Below are 19,345 nucleotides of genomic sequence, written 5' to 3'. Positions count from 1 at the left end.
ACCTGACAAGAATCGGGATTATCAACACAATCCACTGAAATGGCTGATCAAATTGATTTCCTCCCTACCCGTACCATCCAATATCCCAGCTATTAAAAGCAGATGTCTTCCCACTTGAGCAAGTGACAACAGTAAGGCTATGTCGTGTATTGCCTTGTGGTGTTACCTACGTGAGCATGGAGAAGATATGAAGAAGTGGCATAAAAAACCCACTCCTGCACTATGTGCAAAAACAAGAGAATTGCAAAACAGATCAACCACCTAGGCAGACTCCCCCAAAAAGGTGATTGCTCCAGTTGACGTGGCACATGGCAAAAACTGCAGGGGTCCTGATCATGACTCACAGGAGGAGAAGGATAGAGGTAACAATTATAGGGGCCCTGCCTCCAGCCAGGGTGGTGGGAAATGGATAATAGAGTGTATTAGACTATGTGAACTCAATGAACTGGTATATCAAAACCACAGACATATAAGGCACTGGTATACAGTGCACTCTGACACCCTCGAGTGACAAAGAGAGAGAATCAATTTATATTTCTGGGGTGATTGAGGGTTCCCAAGAGCTGACTGTGTTGGAGGCTGAAAGAAGTCTCACTGGTAAAGGCTAGCAAAAGCATCCTATCATGACAGGCCCAGGGGCTCCATGTATACTTGGTATCGATTACCTTAAAAGGGGATATTTCAGGGATCCCAAGGGGTATCGATGCAACCTTGGAATAGCTGCTGTAGACACAAAAGATGTTAAGCAGCTATCTGTTTTGCCTGGCCTATCACAAGATCCATCTGTTGTGGTGGTACCACATGTACCAAAAGCTACAAAAACAGTGCACAGACAACAGTACCACACCAACAGGGATTCCTTTCATAAGCTAATTCACCAACTAGAGATTCAGGGAGCATTAAGCAAAACTCACCCACCTTTTAACAGCCCCATATGGCCAGGGTGTAAATTCAGTGGAGACTGACAGTAGACTACTGTGGCCTGAATGAAGTCACATCCCCACTGAGTATTGCTGGACCAGACATACTAGAACTCCAGTATGAATTGGAGTCAAAAGCAGCCAAGTGGTATGCCACCACTGACATTGCTACTGTCTTTCTCTCCATTCCATTGGCCACAGTTTGCTTTTGCCTGGAGCGGCATTCAGTATACCTGGAATCGTTTGCCTCAGAGGTGGAAACACAGCCCCACCATTTGCCATGGATTAATCCAAGCCGCACTAGAACAGGGCGGTACTCCTGAGCATATACTGTACACTGATGACATTTTTTGCATGGGGCAATAGTGCAAGGGAAGTTTTTACAAAGGATTTTACAAGAGGATAATCCAGATCCTTCTGTAAGCTGGTTTCACTATTAAGTGAAATAAAGTGAAAGGACCTGCACAGGAAATTCAGTTCCTTGGTATAAAGTGGCAAGATGGACGCCATCACATCCTGACAGATGTGATCAACAAAACTACTGCCATGTCTCTGCCCACTAATAAGAAAGAGATACAATGTTTTCTGAGCCTAGTGAGCTTTTGGAGAGTGTATGTTCCAAACTACAGCCTCAAAGTAAGCCCCCTTTATCAGGGGGCACAGTAGTAGTATAATTTTGTGTGGGATCCTGAGCAGCACGCTTTTGAGCAGATTAAATAGGAGATAATCTGAGCCATGGCCCTGGGGCCAGTATGGATGGGACAGGATGTAAAGAACATCCTCTACACTGCTGCTGGAGAGAAAGGTCCCATTTGAAGCTTGTGGCAAAGAGCCTCAGGAGAGACCCAAGGCCTGACCCCTGGGATTCTGGAGTTGAGTGGACAGGGAGTCCAAATAATACTACACTCCAATTGAGAAGGAGATATTAGCCATGTGTGAGAGGGTTCAAGCTGATTCCAAATTAATTGATACTGAAACGCAGCTCCTTGTAACACCTTGACTGCTAGAACTCAACTGGACGTTTAAAGGAAAGGTTCCCTCCACCCAACATGTTAATGATGCCACTTGGAGTAAGCAGATTTCGTTGATTACTCAGCAAACTTGACTGAGGAACCTTAGTCATCCAGAAATCTTAGAAGCAATTGTGGACTGGCTTGAAGGTAAAAATTTTGGAACATCACCAGGAAAAGAGGTAATACATGCAGAAGATGTCCACCATATAATGAATTACCAGAAAACTGAAAGAAATGTGCCTGATGGGTCATAAAGAGGGAAAGCTGCTGTGTGGAGCCCTACATGACAAGTTGCAGAGGCCACTGAAGGAAAAGGAGAATCAAGCCAATTTGCAGAGGTAAAGGCTGTCCAACTGGCCTTAGATGTTGCTGAATGGGAGAGGTGGCCAATGCTTTATCTTTATACTGACTTATGGATAGTGGCAAATGCCTTATGGGGGTGGTTACAGCAGTGGGGAAAAAAAAAAATACAACTGGCAAGCAAGAAGTAAACCGATTTGGGCTGCTGAACTGTGGAAAGACACTGCTGCCCAAATAAACAATATCACTGTAAAGGTGCATCATGTACATGCTCATGTGTCCAAGAGTCAGGCTACTGAAGAACAAAATAACCAACAGACATGAGTAGTGGTGCTTCCTGTGACTGGTTGGGTTTGACTTAGAGGTTTCCCCCTTTGGTTTGGATCCCAGTTAGGAAACTCTCTCCAGAAGAGTGCTATATAGAGCTTGGTAAGCACAAGCCATGCCCCAGATAAGCCATTCCTCTTCAGATCTTTCTAAGCCACACAATCCCTTACTCAAATACTTGCTTAGTTTCTCAGGATCCCTCAGGTGTTCAAGAATGAAGTCACATGACAGTAGGGGTCCTCACTCTAATCCTCTCCATATTCCCTGCCACTCAACATTCTCTGGTTTTGGGAAAAGCTTCCTCCACATAATGTAAAATACTATTGCAGAGAATACATTCAGAGAGACTGATAGCACAGTCCCTAAGCCAGCATCCCAAACATGCATGAGGAACTGAGAAGAGCACCTGAAAACCAGTCCAAACATTATACTGTCTGTTAAATTAGCTAGGATGTATAGGTAGCAGGCAGGCATCTCCACCAGTGCCCTTAATTGTTTATACATATATACAACTCCAACACTGAACATGATAAACTTAAAAAGAAACCAGTATGTTCCAAGGAACATAATGGTCCTTAGTCCTCAATACAGTGCTCTTAAAATGAAGTAGAGATTCATAGCTGCCCATACCCTCCACCAATAACTGTCATGGAGTTATCTCTGGATTTCAGTCCATGACAGGGACACAAGCCTAGAAGGAGACAAAAGAGGGGGGGGGGGGGGGGACAAAAAAGAAACAAAAAAACCCCCACAAACTAACTACCCCACTTTTTACAGTGCAGTGTAGCCAGCCCCAGCCTGTGATTAATGAGGCAAGGCACTTGTAGGCCATGGGCTCCAGGAGAGGGCAAGAGGGGGAAGGATAGGAAGATAACAGATGGGTCTACCACAAAAAAACAAAAAACACAACTGACAACAATCTAAGGAGGAATGGTCACTTACTAAATCCTACAAAAATCAAACCAAATGAGAGAGAGAGAGGTGTCCAAAATACGAGGTCTTACACTAGTAGACTGCAGGGGAAGCATGTGCTTTTCTCTACAGCCAAAACAAGAGAGAGCACAAGTCAGTAAGAGGGAGAGCAGCTGGTGTCCTCCCAGGAGCTCCACCTTTCTTCCTCTGTGCCCAAGTCCTCCTGGAATGCCACTCCTCCCATCTGAGAACCCAAAATGCCCAAGAAAAGCAGTCCACGGAACCAGAATGTTAACTCTAACTCCCACTGTTCCATTGTTTTACATGATGTTCTGACATGTAATACCAAAAACAACCAAAAAATTCACAAAAACACAACAATACTCAGGATAGTTTTAATCAAGAGTTTTTAAACAGAAGTAGTATATTTGGCCTTACAGGCTGTTTCTTACAGAGTATGTTTCTGCCATAAAATATTTGTAATCTAAGGCTTAGATTCAGGGACCGTAGGTAAAAATTGAATAGAGGCAAATGCCAAGCCGTAGCAAAGTTAGCGGACTTCAAGCATAGGCTTAAAATAAAACTCATGTTTAAAAGTATTTAGGCACCCTGCCACATGCTTTCTTGATTTAGTACATCTATTCAAGAAACAACTTCAGTGTTACTATTATTTAATCTGTTTTGAGTTCAAAAGATTTGTGGTTGCTTTCAGGTCACCTTTATTAACTGCTAGTGCCATCTTTAAGATGAGAGATCAGATCTGCTCTGACAACTTCAGAGGCTAGGTACGGAGTAAATTTGTTAGAAAAACAAGAAGCTCTGGAGATGCTCACCTCAACCAGATCTAAGTAGTACTTAAATCCATAATTAAGTTATAAGTTATCTGCCACATTATTAAAGAGCCACATTCCTTGTTAATACAAACAAATATGTTTCCTGTCACTCTAGAGGAGTTTCAGCTGCAGATTACAGAAAACTGGAATTAGTAGCATCAACTAAGTTCCTCATAGTAAGACAGGAAGAAGCTGTCACTTGCTTGGAATTTGGCACTTAAAAACATACTGAATTTTCTCTTCCCACAAGAGTAAAGGAACATTCTGGTTGTTTCTAAATTCCCATGCTGCAGTTTGTGAGATTAGACTTCAGGAACTGTGAAAAAAGAGCTTTTTCCTTTTAAATTAGATTAATGCATGTAAATCACATGGAATCTGCATAAAAAGATTGTACACTGAACATTTTTTCCTCTTCCAGCATTAGCAACTTTCACTGCTAAGTTTGCACATATATATTTAGAACTGAGTTCTTGACCTCTGGCATCAGCTTCCGCAGCAAACAGAAGCAGAGATACTCTTCTCTGTACTAGAGTACAAAGAACTTACTGCAGTTACAGAGCCATGGTGCTGTAACATGTTTCTAGAATCTGTAATAACAAGTGCACGTAGCACAGCAGGCCTGCCACTACTCCCGTTTATGGCAGGCTAAAAAGGGCTGAAGGAGAAGAAAGGAGAAATAAAACTCCCCCCCCCCCCAATTCAACCACTTCAGTTTCACTAAGTAGAGTTCAAGTACAGATAAACATTTCAAAGTCTCACTTGGAATGCTTGCCCTTCAGACATAAGAAGTGGTTTAAATAATAAAATCCATTTGACTTTTGATATATTAAGCCCTCTTTTTTGGATCAATAACTTCATTAACAGATAATGTTGTTAAAGTCTTAATTATATGAGATCTTTTTTAGCAAATTTAAATATCACACGCAAGGTTTCAGCTCTGGATCCTTACACTGCTAATTAGAGTGGTCTCCACACACAGAGGTGAAGTCACATACCTTAAGGTAATACATCTGGCATACAATTTCAAAAAATATTTTTAGATCTGTGTCCTTTTTATAACTGTGTTACCAGTTTTGTCTATTTCTTTCCTTTTTAAATAAACCAAATAGACTTCAGTTGTTCCTTCTGGCAACCTGAAAACAAGTCAAATAGTTTGATTTGGAGGCTTATTTCCTAACTTAACTGAGCTCACATGTTTTGTGAAACAATACATTTTCCTTGAAATCAGTTATTTGATATGAACCTGCTTCGGGTTCCAAGTGAAGCTGGGGAAAAAGCAGATACTTACATTTCAGCTCTAGTTTAATGAAGTCAGTGTTCCCCAGATTCTCAAGAAATACTCCATCTGAGGCTGATGTTTTGAAATAGAAAGAGATGTCTGCACTGGTTTCCCCTTGGAAGGTGGAGAAGTGAAGGTAGGATGATGATGTGATGAAGGAAGCTGCATTCCAGTAGTTCCCTGCAGGGATGAAACAGACAGGAAACAAATATTTGAGTTTTTTTTTTTTTTAGAAGCTGTCTGAAAATTTGAAGATTTTAATGTTAATATATGCTACAGTGATGTCTATACTGACAAAAACCACCATATCTTATTTCTATTACTTCCTTTCCACTTTTCTGGTTGTGTCATGTCTAGTTTCTGATGCTTGTATTCCCCAATTCTTGATCTATGATTTGGAGTAGTATATTACTGTGCTGTTAAGAGAAGCCTTCAATAGAGTACAGTTACCACTCTAAACAATGTAATAGTCACACTGAATTTACAGGTGATAAGCTGTAAGGGCAAAACACTGATTTGGTGGCTGACTCACCTCAGGCACAGGTCTTGTATTCACATATTGCCTCATGTAGAGCTAATCTGCTTTCAAAATTAGTCTACACAACAATACATATTTCTGAAAATGTAGCCAGATTTATTACAAGTCTGTTAATATGTACCACAGGAAGAATCCTGTAAATGAAGTTAAGTAATACAACCACAATCAACATAAACCCCTAAGAACTGTCTAATACATTTCCCCTGGAAAAAGATCATCATTAATGATATTCAAGCACTAAAACAGTACCTAGCAAGTAAGTACTAGCACTTAACTAGCAAGACAGTCAGCAGGCTGCAGCAAGGGAGGATCAGCCCAAGCACAATAGCAGTAGGTGTAGAAATAAGAAAAAGAAAATGCTTACCTTCAGAAGGCCTATAAAGTCCTCAGACAGACATGGATCTCCAGAGGAGATACCCTCAACTCCATTGCCAACCCTTAAATGAGGCCTGGGATGGGTGGATCCTGGGCCCACGCCTTCTGGCCACTCAGCTACATTGCATGCACCTGAGCTCCCCTAGGTTGGCCCTGCCTGCCTACTGGGTACTCAATCACTGTTTCAAGTCATGACGTAGCATTTCCACTATGTTCAACTCATTCACAGGGTAAACCAATGATTGAGCAGGTTAAAGGTAAGCCTTTTCCATTATGGTGAGCCAGTACACTGTGACACTTGTACAGTTGCCCATTGCAGTGTGGATTGTGAAAGTATGAGACAACTGATGATTGGTTCATATTCCTTCGTGGGCCAGTACCCGATGGTTTTTATGGAGGCACACAGTTACTCGCACCAGTGAAGGTTCAGCTCATGTTCCCTCAGTTCCATGTAGTCCATCACCAGCTGTCAACACTGATCGCACTATGATACTGGACTGTATTGATGTCATGTTTCTCCTCCCAGGGATCCTGTAGTCTCAAAGAGACTAATGTCCCAGCTGTCTGTATCATAACTTTTGGCCCAATATCTGAGACTGCATAACTATATCGGGTACCAAAGGGAGTGTCCTGACTTGCCACAGGGACATAATTAAAGGTTCCCTTAGCAATGAAGACCAGAGCGTTAACCACAATGTCAGTAGGCGTTGTACCAACTACCAGAGGGACTACCAAGCCTCCCACCTCGAATAATCTTTCCCAAGGTGCAAGTAGACCATGCCACACCACTTAGGTATACTGAGATTGCTTGAAGCAGTGGAAGGCATACACACTTTCTCACATTCTCTGTAAAAGAAGAGTTGGCTAAGGAGTAACAGTGGAAACCATAAACCTTCCCACAGCTGAAGAAGACAGGGGTATCTGTGGAAGGACATGCTTCAAATATGCTGAGATGGTTAACCTTTTTCAGAGTCTGACTTTCAGAAAAGATGCAATGAAATTAACTTAGAACCATAGAATCATGAAGGTTGAAAAAGACTTCTAAGATCATCTTGTCCAACCATTGACCCATCACCATCACACATACTAAACCATGTCCCTCAGTGCCACATCCACACTTTTTTTGGTATAATCCAGAACTCTCTTGCTGTCTGCCATCAGTATTTTCATTCTTAGCATGATTGAAATTCATGCTTTTACACCATCAATTATACTTTCACATTTAAACACCATTGAAATGGATAATGGCAATAGCAGAATTAAGAGACATCAGTGCTTTCAGCCATGAAAAGCAACATCACCAGAGAGTGAATGCTGCATAAGCAGGCAGCTCTTATGTATTACAGTAGACCAAAAACCTCCAGGGGCATCATCTTCAGTAAAACAGATTTTCTATCAAATCCATTACGTGAATAAAATGTAAGAATAGACTCCTATTTCCAAGAAGATGGAAGTGTGAATGGAACACTGCTCTGTGTCACAAAGTAGTGAATTGAGATTATCCATACAATTATGCTCAACAGATGAAGGATTTTTTCTTTTTCTTTATTATTATTATTATTTTTAATATTCAGGGCAGTAAGAACCTGCACATGTACATTTAGAGCAGTTTGAGTATCAGCAACAATCAAGACACCAGCTCTGTATCACAGGTGCCATATGGCAATAATTAAACCCAAATGCTCTACTAGGCTTTCCACATTTACACTGCCAATGAAACAATCGGGGAGAAGGAGGAAAGATACCGCAATTAAAAAAAAAATAGTTATTAAAAAAACTAGTTATTAAAAAAAAAACAACAAAATGTTAACAGTTAGCATTTCTCATGCTGAGTTGTACCTTATGAAAGATTTTTTTCTTCATAACTATCTATATCATTCCAGAGATGAAAATATCATGTTTCTCAGGCTACAGGTTTGCATTTTATTGACCTGCTGCAGTTCCTATCTTTCTTGAACTTCTTGTCTTTCTTGGACACACTCTTCTTAATGCACCCCAGTGTACTTTCTTGCCCACAAAGGCATAACACTGGCTCATGGTCAAAAGGTCAGTAAAAATCCTCTCAGAACTTGACCTCTGTTGAACTCACTTGTAACTTCGGATTTCATTTCTGAGTTTCTAGCAGAACAGCTGAACTTGCAAAATGTCCTTTCTCTCCCACTTGCAGAGCAAAGCATGTCAGCAGCTGTGAGTGTTGAGGCAATGGTGTGGGGAACAGGGTGTCAGCAAAGAGGATTATTCCAACTGCATCTAAAATTATATGAATTCTGTCAAGAGAGTGCAACAGGTCCCACTTCAGAATAGGGTTCTCTCGCTTTTCTAAAAACAGAATCATTACTCAGTGGAAAGCCTGAACACTCATAGGAAAAATAGAAACATATTTGTGGCCTTCACATATAGTCTTCATAAGCACCCTGGTCTGGTACAGTCCTCATATTATTACTCACTTCTCACAGTTCAAGCTGGCTGTGAGGAAGTTGAAGGGAGAAGCCCAAGGGCTATCAAAAGGGACTTTAGGGCACTGGGGATGTTAGTTGAAAGAGTGGGAGCTTAGGTGGTGTTTTCCTTGATCCTTTCAGTATCGGTGAAAAATTCCAAGAGGAACAGGAAAACCCACCTGATAAAAATGTAGCTAAGGAATTTCCTCCCTCCCTCCCTTCCTCCCTCCCTTCCTTTCTTCCTTCCTTCCTTCCTTCCTTCCTTCCTCCCTTCCTCCCTTCCTCCCTTCCTCCCTTCTTCCCTTCCTTTCTTTATATTTTGGATGATTTATTCAGCACCAGGCCTGCTGGCAAAAGATGGGGTCCTTCTGTCTCAAAGGGGGAAAGGATTCTATCTGAGGAATTGGTGGGGCTTGCTGAGAGGGCTTTAAACTGGATTTGAAGGTGAAAGGGCATAAAGCCAGTCTCACTAGAGATGAACCTAGGAGCAGCATTACAGGGTTGAGGGTGAGACCGATAGCCCAGCTAAAGTGCACCTGCACAGCTGGTGATAAACTATTGATAGTCTTTGGTTGAAATCTAATGGACAAGCAAATAAAAGGGATGTCTTTGTGGGAGTCTACTGTAGACCACCCAGCCAAGAGAACAACGCTGATGAATTATTCTTTAAGGAACAAAGAGACCTCCAGATCAACTGCCTTTGTCCTTATGGGGGACTTCAACTTGTCTGACATTAACTGAGAGCACCACACAGCTAATACAAACAGGTCCAGGAGATTCCTAAGACAACTTGAAGACAACTTCCTGGTAGAGGTTCCAAGGAAGTCAAAGAAAGGTCCCCTCCCAGATCTGTTGCTTGTGAACAGAGAAGGTCTCATGGGTGAAGTCTTGGTCACAGTGACCATGAAGTGGTCAAAATTAAAATCTTTGGTGATAGGAGGAAAACTGCCATAAAACCTCAACCCTAGATGCAGGGAGAGCAGATTTCAGGCTGCTCAGTGACTTAGTTAATTTCCCCTGGGAAAGTGCTTTTGAAGGCACTGGGGTCTGATCAGTGCTGGTCACTTTTTTTCCTGAGAGCGCAGGAACAGACAATTCCAAAATGTCAGAAGTCAGGCAGGTAGGGGAGAAGGCCAGCTTTGCTGAACAAAGATCTTCATCTAGAGCTTAGGCAGAAAAAAAACCCCCATACAGCCACTGAAAGCAAGATCAGGTGACATGAGAAGTCTTACAGGGATGCTGTTTGTCTTTTTAGGGAGAAAATTAATGCAAAAGAAAGACTAGAGAGAACATTGATTCATTACTTGATGAGAATCTCACAAACAGGAACATAGACGAAGCAGAGATGTTTAAAGCTTTCTTTGCCTCAACCACCTGGTTAGCAAAGAGAAGTCAGGAGATGTTATCTTTTTGGATTTCAGTAAAGATTTTGATACTGTTTCCCACAGTATCCTGCAGGGAAATACGTACAAATTGTCCAGCATAAGGCTACACAAAACTTTACACAATGAATGAGCAATTGGTGATAGCACAAGCCCAGAGGGCTACAGTAAATGAGGTTACATAAGGCAGGTGGCAAGTCACTGGGGGGTTCCCTTTAACGTGACTTGGATGTAGAAGTGGAAGGTGTTTTGAGTAAGTTCGCTTACAATATTAAACTGGGAGGAACTCCTGACTCTGTTGAAAGTGGAGAGGCCTTGCAGAGAGATCCAGTCAAATTAGAGAGCTGGGCAATCAACTGCTGCGTGAAGTTTAACAAGAGCAGCTGGGAAGGGGCAGCCCTGGCTATACGTGGAGACTGGGGTATGAGATGCTGGAGAGCAGCCCCACTGAAAGACATTTGAGGGTCTTGGTTGACAGCAAGTTAAATAGTGTGCCCAGGCAGCCAAGCAAGGCCAAATATATCCTGGGGTGCACCAAGTAGAGTTAGGTGGTCAAGGGAAGTAATTGTCTGATTCTATGCTGCACAGGCCCAGTCTCACCTTAAAAACTGTGTGTAGTTTTGGGTGTCACAGTTAAAAACAGACATGAAAGTATCAATGTGTCCAAAGGAGTGTTATGAAGACAGAGTCTAGAGGGGAAATTCCCTGAGGAGTGGCTCAAGGCCCTTGGTTAGTTAAGCCTAGAGAAGAGAAGACTGAGGGGAGATTGTATTGCGGCCTACGGCTTCCTTACTAGGAGAGAAGGGGTGGGGCAGACATTCTCCTTTCTCTGGTGACCAACAATGGTATGGGATGAAGCTGTGACAGGGGATGTTCAGGCTGAATATCAAGAAAAGGTTCTTCATCAAGAGGGTGGTGGGACACTGGAACAGGCTCCCCAGGGAAGTGGCCATGGCACTGAGCTTGCCAGAGTTCAAGAAGTGTCTGGACAGCCCTCTCAGACATATGGTCTGATGTTTTGGGTTGTTCTGCATGGAGTCAGGAGTTGGAAGGGATCCAAAAGGATCACCGAATCCAACTTGCGATGTTCTATGACTTTATGATTCTACATAAGCAATTGTACCATACAATCCACCCTTTCACAGTGTGAACCAATGATTGAGCCAGCTAGAGAGTGAGCCTTCCCTGATGTGGGGATCCAATGCACTGCAACACTCACAGAATTGCCTGTCACAATGCAGGTTAACGCAATGTCAGATGATTGATGATTGGTTTGTGGTTGAAATTCAGGTTCTCTCATGGGCCAGTGCTCGATGGTCTTACTGGAGGCATGCAGTTGTTTGGTGCAGGTTCATCTCATGTTCCATCAGTCTGCCGTAGGCCATCATGGGGTAACATGTTTGATCTCATGGCAACACTGGAGCGCTTCGATGACATTTTGCTCCCACTGGTGATCCTAGAAACTCTTAATGACTCTCTGGGAGTAGTACAGATGTTTCAGTGGTAACAAGAGGGGGAGGTCTGCCCTCTCCGGCAATATTCAGGCTGTATTCTTTTCCTGAGTCAACACTTCAGTTTGCACTGGTTCATATCCCAAGCATCTGCACCACACCCTCTAGCCAGATATCTGCATAACTGTATCAGGCACCAAAGGCGGGAGTTCTGATCTGCCATGGACATGATGAGGGTCCCCTTAGCAATGAAGACTGAAGCATTAACCACAATGCCAGTAGGTGTTGTTTCAACTACCAGAGTGTGGAGAGGTTTATTTATGACTGGCTGACTGAGAAAGGCCATGCAGACACTGTTCAGCTGGTTAAGCAACCTTGTTACGCGCAAGGTCAGGTATGAGAACAAGGAACAAAACAGGATGCAGATGAAGAAAGCCGGCAACAGTGTTTTGAGAAGTCTGTAAGAGAGTGTTTGCTGAGAGATAACCACAGAGCACAAAGATAGGCGTAGTTGACACTGACTAGTGAGCCAATCCTGAGCTCCACTTTAGTAATATGTATGAGCCTATTATCCACGCTATAAATGTACACGCAGCTGAAACAATAAACGAGATTTGCTGATCATCTACTATGGTCGTCGCATTTCTCCCACTGATTTCCTACACCAGAGGGACTACTGAGCCTCCCATCTCCAATAATCTTTCCCAAGGTGCAAGTAGACCACACCACTTTGGTCCTACTTGCACCTTCCAAGGCCATTCTCTTCTGTGGGTACCTGATTCTGTGTTCACAGGGGCAGGGAACAGAAGGTTATTTGGGGTCTTACCCGACTGTCAATGCCCGTAATTTGGATCTGTATGAATCCTCCTTTGTTTTTGGCTCAAAGCTTGCTTTCTGTGGCATTTCTTGCAATAAGACTCTTACTTATCTAGGAAATGAAAGGTATGTGTTGCTGTGTGGCAATCATCATCACTTTGTGGACAATTTTACATTTGAAAGCATTTCTTTGAAGCCATTTGCCTTTGAAAGAGAGTGCTCAGGACTGTTTACTGGCGGAAGATCTGACCTGTGACCAGATAACTCCAAATTGTTATGGGAGACTGGGGGATGATACCATTGTATTCTGTGAAGGCAAGATACAAGTTGGCACCTCCATGCTCCCTCTTATCTGCTGGCAAGGCCTGGAGGATGGGAACAAAAGGAGTTACTGCTGAGATCCAAAAGCCAGAAGCTGTCACTCCAAAAGAAGCTGACTCAACTACTTTGGACTTATAAATAAGTTTGTACTGCCATTGGAAAGTATCACCACTGTCACTGTTGTTACCATTGCCGTCATCGTCAACTGAACAATGTCTGATGACCCATCAGTACTGAAGATCAGCGACTGAACTATCAACCACGCTGGACCTATGGTGGTGACTATCTCCTTCTTGCTTCCTACAAAGACTTCTTGCTTTCATTTCCTATCTTTTCTATTGCCCATCTTCCCTTCCCCATCTCCCTAAATGACTAGGATTTGTAACAAACTGGTCGGGATAACATTTGACCTGTTGTGTATTAATCTCACCGTCGGGTATACATATATCAAAGTGAGACAGGATCCTAAATGGGGAGGCCCATGTTGTCCATAACATCTGCAGGGCACTGGATCTGCCATCTCAGGTCCATCTTATGCATCCATCTTATAAGCAGTCTAAGAGTAATTCTATTCTAAGAGCAATTCTGTAACTAGCAAGAAAAATGCATAAATAGCAGAGACTGAGAGCGTATTTTGTAAATGATCCTATCTTGTCAGGACTTTTTTTTTTTTTTTCCTCTGAATGATGAATAATTGTGTGATTTCTTTGGCTTTCAATTATTATGATACTTCTGATTATATTTTTATTCAGCAAATTCACTGTTCTTTGTAAGTGTGTATCTGTACTGTATACTACAAAAGATATCATAGAATCATAGATTGGTTTTCTATGGGACTTGTTCCATGGACTTGTTCCAACCCCACTGCCATGTGCAAGGGTATCTCCCCATTACTTGTTATCCTATTGCTACATGCCCTTTTAAAAAGTCTCTTCTCAGCTTTCCTGTAGGTCCCCTTCTGGTACTGAAAGGCTGCTATAAGTTCATCTTGGAGCCCCCTCTTCTCCAGGCTGAACAAACCCAATTCTCTCAGCCTGTCCTTGTAGGGGATGTGCTCCAGACCTCTGATCATCTTTGTGGACCTCCTCTGGACCTGCTCCAACAGTTCAACATTCTTCTAATTTTGGGGGCCCCAGAACTGGACTCAGTACTCCAGGTGGGATCTTGTGAGAGCAGAGTAGAGAGACAGAATCACCTCCCTTGACCTGCTGGCCACAGTTCTCTTGATGCAGCCTAGGATCCTGTTGGCCTTTTGGGCTGCAAGTGCACACTGCTGGCTCACGTTGAGTTTCTTGTCAATGAACATCCCCAAATCCTTCTCCTCAGGGCTGCTGTCAAGCCATTCTCCACCCAGCCTGTATTTGTGTTTGGGATTGCCCTGACTTACGTGCAGGACCTTGCACTTGGTTTTACTGAACTTCATGAGGTTGGCATGGGCCCACCTCTCAAGCACAATGCACATACAGGTTCTCCAGCTTCAGTGGCAGTTGAAATGGTCATTTGCCCCATTAGAGGCCAGAGGAACTTAGAACAGAGGAACTTAGAAGGAACACATAAAGACTTAGCACCACTTAAGTCAGGCATGTCCAACCTCTGGCCTGCTGGTCTCCTGCAGCCTGGCACAGACTGTTCTGTATCCTGACTTATGCCTCTGACCATCATGGTGGTAGCTGGTCCTCATCAACCAGCATGGCCTGGCCCCAAATGTGCACACATTGCACAGAAAGAACCACATATTGGTGTCCTATTAACACTGTGTTGACAAAAACAGGACATGGGGAGGGCTCAGTGCACCTCAGTGCTAACTAAAATTATGGCAAATAATTTTATGTTTCTTGACACTTTGACTAAACACAGTCCTGTGAACAGCAAAAAATATACAACATTGCTTTCTTTTTTGATAAAGTAATTTGAAAATAGGTTTCATGATTGCTGAAAAAAATGTTTTTTTTTAAATATTTGTGATTTTATTTTCAGTTCAAATAAATAACTTGCAAATTTTTAAATGTAATGTATAGTGCTGCAGCCAGATATTTAACTCAAAAATTTGTTCACATCTCTTTAATGGATGTTAATGAGACCAGAGAAAAAAATCCTTGCTTCACCATCACACCTTTCTCATGTCATTTCTCTCTGGCAGTACATACACTTGTGAATAACTATTTTTAAAGATGAAGTACAGGAAGAATAAAATTTTGTCAAAAATCTCTGACGAACACCTTGAGAACTCAATAAGAATTGAAACCATTTCCATTGAACCAGACTGATGGTTTCACAAAAATGAGATCAAACGAGTTTTGTTTTTATTGCCCTGCTTGTTTTTTTTTTCCTTAAAAAAAAGGTATTAAAATTGAAATACATTTTTTACTTACATATGTAAGCTATATTATGTCTTTTACAAGAGCTACTCCAAAAGTAATGCTTCCTGCTTTGTTTTATTGGTCCATTATGAAGGTAGTAGAGGTTGAACCGTCCTGACAATATTCCATTACATTTTGTTGCCACATGGCAGGTGGCAACAGAAGGGCAGTCTGACAAAATGGCATCTGATATGTGAGTGAGTATGAAGCAAAAGTGGTTAATTGAATTCCACCAAGTGGAAAAACAAATGGCACTCACTGACTTAAATGACTGCTGAACACTGATGGAAACCAAACAGTGAATGTGAATACACTGAAGTGGTGGATGGTATATCTCAGCAGTGGTGACAGCGGGTCACCTCCACTGATGCAGATTTTTATGAGCATGGCATGCAGAGTCTTGTTCATTGCTGATGAAAATGCAGAGCTAATGGTGGTGACTGAGCTGAAAAATAGTGTTTTGTGGCTGAGAATTTACTCTATCAGATATTGTTATTATGCTCTTTGTATACATTGTAGTTTCCTTGGAAATAAATACGAGGCATTACTTTTGGTGCAATCTACGTATGTGGAGCCCAAGACAATTCCTCTTCACTCAATGTGGCTTAGGAAAGGAAAGGACTCTCGTGACTTAAGTTTTCACTGACTGATGAAACAGTATTAGCAGCCTCTTCTTTCAGGGAAGAATGTTACCAAATTATTCTATTTTCTATCCTAGCCTATCCTATACTATTCTATCCTATCCTATTCTCCTCTCCTCTCCTCTTCCTCTACGTCCAGTAACATCTAAATCAAATGCTCAAATAACTGAAGGAGCAAACACCATCTTACAGTTAAAAGACATTTATTTACAAGGTCACTTAGTTTTTGCCCTAATGAAAGGAACATGGTAAGACAAATCCTAGCCTCCATTTTTGTAAGCTTCCAGCTTTCAGTTTTCTCCTTTTGTGACCATTTTTTTAGATTTTAAAATTAATGTCAGAGGAAATTTTTCTTTTCCCCTGCTCCATCCCCTGTCCCAGTCACATAACTATAGAATTTGCCTTAAAAAGAAATCAGTTTTAATCACCTGACTATTTATCTGCAGACTGCTGCAATCTGATAAGTAAACTCAGCTTATTCCTAACTTAGGTGTGCTAACACTGAAATAAGATAATATAGGAAAATTAACAATAGGATAATTGTTTGCTGAAGTTTACTATAGGACAGAATGGGCCTTTTTCTTTAATGAGTTGAGGTAGTATTTCATTGTATAAGAAAGACTACGCTTCAAAATGGATAGGATATATTCCACTACTACAGATGTGAATCAGGAAATGGTATACTGATCTTAACATCTTTTAGTCCTTATAGAACTTGAATATGTCACTGCTTTAAAATCTCTTCAGCTTATCCAATCTTTTAACATTACAAGGGATTTTCTCCAACACTGCTAGAGCTGAACAGATACATGATTGGAATTAAAAATCCAGCAAAAAACAAAACCAAAAAACCTACATGCACATGAAACTTTGAAGGTGTTTTTAAATCTGTGTGTAGAACACCTTCTTATGTTTTATAATAATGTGGCATATGTGGCTATTACACCTGGACACAAAGCCTAATGTCCAGTTTTCTGTTTACTTTAACTCTTGTAAGTATTTCTGCTGAGCAGCTTTAGCCAACCAGACTCTCAAATGAAAAGATTAAAGCCTTCCTCCTGATTCCATGAGTTTTAATTTTGTCGGAAGAGAAGTTAAAATGATCAAAATGGCAACATGAGGAATCACATCTAGGTTTGGAGGGCAATAACCAAGCATAGAAAACTCGAGATACTGACATGATCCGACATTACTTCTGTGTGAATATGTCTAAATCAGAGGTTTCTGCACAAAAAGAATCCAGGCTTTGAACAGACTTCCTGGGCTTTCTGCCAGCAAACCTTACAACTGAGTGTTGCTATCAGCTCTGTAGAAAGGAAGAGAAGAAAAATGGCATACAAGAGAAGTTCTTGTCCTTCTAATAAGCTTGGCATATGAACATGCATGCTGGAGGTGCCCACTCCAAATCCTGAATTTTATCTTAATGAACAGAAGCACTCCACAAGACGCTTGAACTGTCTGAATGTAAATATTACTAGTAGTAATGTATAAATAGGATGGTAAGTTGTTCCTCCTGCAAAAAGGCAGGGGAAGAGAATTTGGTATCTCCCTTAACTCACACTGCCCATTTGAGCCTCAAACAGTACCTGTCAGTTACTCAGCATTTAAACGCAATATTTAGCCAAGAATAGTAAAAACACATGGACAAACAGAAATCTAGGTAGAAATCACAAGCTTTTGTAATGAGAATAGTTCACATCAACAAATGCTTGTTGTAAAACAAAACTGATGGCCACCAGTTTTTGTATTTTTCTGCTGTCTTTCCTTTTTTAAGGTCTATCTCATAATGAAGCTTCCTCTCAGAAAACCTCCTTCATTGCATGCTCCAACTCCACATCTTGCCTATTCATTTAATATTGCATCAGTTTCTTTGGCATGGACATACCAGACAATGTGCTAATAGCTTTTCCTGTACAATAGTTGAAAGGAAAACTGGAACTCCTGGTATTTTTTTTTTTCCTTATAGGAGCTGCGCCCTCTTGGCCGATCTTTTTTTTTTTTTTTTTTTTTTTTTTTTAAGCCTTAGTAATATTCACCTCCTGTGCTTCAAAGTTTGTCAATTTCTCCAACTTGCTGGAGGCTACAAAACAGTAGTTAGATGAACAACATACTGTACAAACCAATGTTCTGTAGCAGTGTTTATCCGGTAGTTGCATTTTCTGCAGTGTTTTTGTTACTAGCCTGCAATCTTCGATTTCTGTCTGACCAAGCCAGGCTCCAGATGCAATTTCAGATTAAGGTGTTTCTCTCTATGTTATTTAAATTGCTGAGTTTATGTTCATTACTCTCATCTCCATCATGCCAGAATTTTGAAGGCTGAATCACACGGGAGGTAAGTTTTCTTGTTTGTTTGTATGTTTGTTAACAGCCTTGCTATTATTTCTCATGTCCTTGCTGGATTACAACACATCTGGAGAGATGTCATTTTGACCAAACATTACAGTGCCTGATGTGCTGGCAGAGGTAGCTTAATGTAGATGAGTTGTGTGTTAGGCCTACCATGGTCCTAGACATGCTATCTGAGATGAGGGAAACAGTTTTTCAAGCTAATAGTGAACTGTCTGCCTTTTACAGTAATGGAAGGAAAATGGTGTGAGAGGAGATACAGTGATGGCATCAGCTCATCTGCATTACACTTAAAGAAATTATAAGGCTTTTATTTCGTGCTCTGCTACATGACCTCAAAAGTCTGCTTGGAGTTTTCAGAAGTGTTCCTTCATAATGCAACTCCTTTTTGTGCCACATTCATGCCAATTTCACCATGAACACACACAAACATTGCCATACTGGCCAAAGCGATGAGGAAGACAGCCTGAAATTTCAACCTCTTTTGGTTTCATAAGAGACATACAGAGATATTGCTTGGCAGTTCTGAAGCCAAATTTGTTATGTGCAGCCACAGTTCTGTAGATAGTTCTCAGTGTTTGCAGTAAATAATCAACTTTTAATTATTGTGCAATAGAATAACTCTTATTAAATCCAAACTGAGTGCATGTTAAGGAACTTAAATTTGTAGTACTACCTGATACAAACCACCAGAAGTGGCAGATTTGATTCCAATACTCCTAGTTTTATCACTATGCTTCTAGATGACTTATGACTATGGGTAACTCATAATGCTATTAAATTAAACACTGAGTTATTACTTAAATAAAAGACATCAGTGATTGTCAGGCTGGCTTGTTTTGCAAACCATATTTAATGGAAGATTCAGCTAGTACACCTTAATCAGAGCTCAAACAAATGAAACATGCTTTGTTTTACATGAAAGCAGACAAAAGAAAAGATGGGCTTCTGACTGTTTAAAGTATTGTTTCTCAGATTGTTTTTTTTTTAACCCCATTGGCCAAATGGTAAAGGAATGACCATATCCACTGCTGTCACTGGTGGCTAGAAATAGTAAACAAAACCATTATTTATACACATCACATCCTGGGAG

At 41.3% G+C, this 19,345-nt stretch overlaps 1 protein-coding gene across 4 annotated transcripts in view; it reads right to left on the bottom strand.

The window, feature by feature from the left end:
• The window catches only part of CNTNAP2 (contactin associated protein 2), a 909,905-nt gene that overhangs the window by 112,949 nt on the left and 777,611 nt on the right, over positions 1 to 19,345 (bottom strand). For all 4 annotated transcript variants that reach the window (XM_025147595.3, XM_025147597.3, XM_025147596.3 and 1 more), the window contains one exon: positions 5,594 to 5,764. In XM_025147595.3, coding sequence (XP_025003363.2) covers positions 5,594 to 5,764 — 171 coding nt within the window. The remainder of the gene's footprint in view (positions 1 to 5,593; positions 5,765 to 19,345) is intronic.

This window comes from Gallus gallus, chromosome 2 (assembly GCF_016699485.2).
Source record: "Gallus gallus isolate bGalGal1 chromosome 2, bGalGal1.mat.broiler.GRCg7b, whole genome shotgun sequence".
NCBI lineage: Eukaryota > Metazoa > Chordata > Aves > Galliformes > Phasianidae > Gallus > Gallus gallus.
The sequence above is the reverse complement of the archived record's forward strand: the minus strand, read 5'-3'. Positions and strand labels throughout refer to the sequence as shown.